Here is a 4329-nt window from a genome sequence, read left to right as displayed (position 1 = left end):
TACATTGTTCATCAACATTACACATTAAATAGAATACATAGTTTTAGGGTTCACATATGTGCTTAACATCTCCCTAAACATTTGAAACTTAACTTTTCCATAACATTATCACATGTATTACAATATTCCAAATGAATTTCTTTAGATTGCACTTTCTCTCTAACAAAGTGAAACTGAGTATCATATGTTTAGTGTTTTTATGAAACACGAGATTGTTGGGCAGCTTGATTGAACCTTGATTGTCGCATCTGATTGTTGTTGTGACTGTCTGCTCTTCCCAACATCCTGGAGAAGTCTCCGCAACCAAACCACCTCGCACGTTGCTACACACATGGCTTGATACTCTGCTTCTGTTGAATACAAAGAGACTATGTTCTTCTTTTTGCTGCTCCATGTGATCACCCTGGATCCAAGACTAAATGCATAACCTGTTATAGATTTGCGATCATCTACATTTCTTGCCCAATTTGAATCGGCAAATCCTGCCAATCTAACATTAGAAGAGTCAATGTAAATAATTCCATAATCTACAACTGCTTGTAGATACCTCAAAACATTCTTCATTGCATTCCAATGGCTTTCAAGTGGCTTAGACATAAATTGGCTTAACGCAATGACTGCATAATCCAAATCAAGTCTAGTGGTGGTTAGGTAGATCAGACTCCCAATGAGCTGTCTGTAAAGTGTTGCATCCGCCACTTTTGAGCCATCCTCACACTACAATTTGATATTCTGCTGCAATGGTACCGATGTAGATTTACACTGATCCATTCTAAACTTTTCTAACGGGATTTTGACATACTTTGCTTGAGACAAAAATGTTTGACCTGAATCTCTACAGATCTCGAGACCTAGACAGTATTTGAGTTCACCGAGATGCTTCATCTCGAACATCTGTGACATCTGCTGCTTGATTTCATCAATTAGATATATAGCATCACCTATAATTATAAAATCATCTACATATACTGAAATCAACACTACACACCCTTGTTCATCTTTCATGGTGTAAAGATTAAGGTCATTCTTACTTCTATTGTAGCTAGCTTGTAGAAAAAATGAATCAATTTTCTCATACCACAACCTCGGAGCTTGTTTTAGTCCATAGAGTGCTTTCTTCAACCTACAGACTAAATTTTCTTTTCCCTTCTAGACAAACCCTTTCAGTTGCTCTAAATAAACCTCTTCTTTCAGTTCTCCATTCAGAAATGCAGACTTTACATCTAGTTGGTGCATCATCCAATGTTTCTTGGTAGCTAAAGCAATTAACATTCTGATGGTATTCAATTTAGCTACAGGGGCGAAGGTTTCTTCATAATCTATCTCTTCTTTTTGTGTGTACCCCTTTGCAGCCAACCTAGATTTCAGCTCTTCTATAGTTCCATCTGCATTAATTTTCGGTTTATATAACCATTTGCAACCTATGACCTGTTTTCCTCTAGGGAGTTCTACCAATTCCCAAGTGTTGTTTCTGATTATTGAATCATATTCATGTTCCATGGCTATTTTCCATTCATTACTTTCATTTGCTTCTTTATCACTAGACGGTTCAACAACATTCATCATACTAGTTATAAATGCATTTTCCCTATATCTTGTAGGCAATTGAGCTTTCCCATCTGATCTCTTGAGTGGTGGGGTGGTGGTTTCAAACCTTATTTCTTCCTACTGCTGTTGTTGTTGTTGTTGTTGCTACTGCTGTTGTTATTATTGTTTCTGCTGTTGTTCATCCTTTTCCTTTGTTTGTTGTTGATCATGATTGTTCTCTGCATCTTCTTCTTCAATGTACGGGATGTCCCATCCATCATAGTGCTCATCAATTTCTTACCATCCTGCTCATGGAATTTAACTTCTCTACTAACAAAGATCTTGTGAGTAGAGGGATTAAATAATATGTATGATTTATGTGACGAACAATACCCTATAAAAGTACATATGATGGCTTTTGAGTCTAATTTCTTTCTATCTTCCCTTGGTATGTGGACAAATTCTTTACATCAAAGTATTCTTAAGTGTTTTACTGCAGGTTTGTATCCATATAAAGCTTCAAAAGGAGTTTTAAACTCAAGACTTCTTATAAGACTCCTATTTTTTAAATAAACCGCAGTATTCACTGCTTCAGCCCAAAAACCATTTGAAAGATTCTTACCTTTAAGCATACTTCTAGCACATCCCACTTGAGTTCTGTTTTTCCCTTCTGTTACTCCATTCTACTGTGGAGTATGGGGTACTGTAAACTACTGCAAAATTCCATGATCTTTACAATATCTGATCAGCTCATATTTCCTGTATTCTCCCCCTTGATGAGAACGGAGAATTTTTATCTGTTTCCTTGTTTGTCTTTCAATCATATTTTTAAACTGCTTAAAGTATTCGAATGTATGACTCTTCTTACTTAAGAAATACAACCAAGAAAACTTCATACAGTCATCAATAAACAACAGGAAATACACTGCACCTCATAATGATTTTGTCTGCATGGGACCATAAAGGTCTGTGTGCACTAAATCCAGTATATCCCTCCATTTATTTTCTATTCTAACAAGGAATTCTTTTGTATGCATTTTTCCTAAAGTACAAGCATCGCAATCATTATGTATTTGCTTTAGCATAGGAAGATCTCTTACCATTTCTTTCCTCTGTAGTAACAACAAATCATTGTAATTGATGTGGTTGAATCTCTGGTGCCAAAGATCTTCTGTAGTGAGGCTCACTGTTGTCAATGCTCGAAATGGTGCAGGTCTCACATCCAACTTGTACAGTCCTCCTGTTTGGATCCATGTAGCAATTGCCTTCATTCCATCTAGCAGATCCTTAATGTAATAGTTAGATTTTAAAAATTCAACTTTCAAATGTTGATCTGTAATCATTGATACAAAAATCAAGTTCTTAGTTATGCTAGGCACATACATTACATTATAAATTTGTTTGATATTACCATAAGGTAGAATAACAGAAACTTTCCCACACCCTTTGATTTGATGACTTCTGTCATCTCCTAGGTAAATCTGTGTGCCTTCATTGATCTCTTCAAAATCCTCCACCCAGTGCTTGTTCCCTGTCATGTGTGTTGACGCTCCTAAATCTACATACCAGATGTCTGCATCAACATTTTCATCACGATTTGCCATGAACAACCTCAAATTCTGCACCTGATCACCATTCGCGAGATGACCTCCATGTCTCTTTGGCTTCTGTTGTTCTTCATGATACTTCTTTTTCCTACACTCCCTGGCAATGTGACCCAATTTTCCACAATAAAAACATTTAGTTTCAGAGTAGTTTTTATTGGGATGCATACCTTGAGTCAGATTTGGTCGTTTATGTGAACTTGCTCTGTTTTTCTATTGTGGACTCCCTTTCCCTTTGTAAAAGTTCTTCTTCACCATAAATGCAAGATAAACACTCTGGGGCTTCAAAGTCGATCTCCTCTCTTCTTCCTGCATCAGTATACCTGTCAGTTCTTCAAAGTGCGAGATCTTCTCTCTGGCATTGATCTCAACGATAAACGTCTGATAATCATCAGTGACACCATTCATTGTACTGGTCACAAGATCTGTCTCGTCCATTGTACAACCAATTCCTGATAATTTGGTTTTCAAATCCTTAATCCTTGCTACAAATGAGGCAATTGTTTCATTCTCCATCTTCATGGATAGAATCTTACTCTTGATGAACAAAAGACGATTTGAATTTCTGATCTCGTACAATTCCTTCAGAATTCCCCAAATCTCGTTAGCCGACTTACCTTCTCTGATATGCGGTATAATACAGTCTTTCACTGACATCTTTAATATTGTCCTTGCTCTGCTTTCTTGTTTCTCCCAATTTGGGACCGATGTTGATCTAGTTGCGGGCCTCGGCTCATCCCCATTCACAATCTGCCAAGCACTCTGTGCTTCTAACAGAGTCTGCATCTTAAAATTCCAATTTGCATAATTAGAACCATCGAGCTTGTTATGCTCGTTCATGCATGCTTCAAATATGTTGTTATTCATTTTGGCAATTTAGAAAAAAAAATTTCGACAAGTAAAAGATGTTAAATTTACCCCAAATCTGTGACAGACAAATCACTGTTGTTTGATCTTGCAACACACGTGCAGATCACCGTGGCTTTCTTCTCAACCTCCAGACAGCCTCCTGTTGTTAGCTACAACCATGTTATTGGCTTCTCCATGCAGCTTCTCTGATAGATACAACCTTGTTCTTGGCTTCCTCACGCAACCACAACCTTGTTATTGGTTTTCCACAATCATCGCAGAAGTCCCTATCTGTTCTGCGACGCCTTCCTAGAGGTACACGTCTTTCCTACGACGATCTGTGACAAAA

General features: G+C 37.4%; 1 protein-coding gene across 1 annotated transcript; it reads right to left on the bottom strand.

The window, feature by feature from the left end:
* Nucleotides 1-3344: 3344 nt before the first annotated feature.
* On the bottom strand, nucleotides 3345-3917 carry LOC149232508 (uncharacterized). The gene has a single exon (XM_089381931.1). It carries the CDS (start codon nucleotides 3915-3917, stop codon nucleotides 3345-3347), a length of 573 nt encoding a protein of 190 aa, XP_089238057.1.
* Between the last annotated feature and the right edge of the window lie 412 nt (nucleotides 3918-4329).

The sequence above is a fragment of the Pinus tabuliformis genome, chromosome J, assembly GCF_031772625.1.
Source record: "Pinus tabuliformis cultivar Carrire ecotype Pingquan chromosome J, CPIR1, whole genome shotgun sequence".
Lineage (NCBI taxonomy): Eukaryota > Viridiplantae > Streptophyta > Pinopsida > Pinales > Pinaceae > Pinus > Pinus tabuliformis.
The sequence above is the reverse complement of the archived record's forward strand: the minus strand, read 5'-3'. Positions and strand labels throughout refer to the sequence as shown.

Coding starts and splice junctions, on each gene's coding strand:
- LOC149232508 (XM_089381931.1), bottom strand. CDS start 3,917: ATGCAGACTCTGTTAGAAGCACAGAGTGCTTGGCAGATTGTGAATGGG.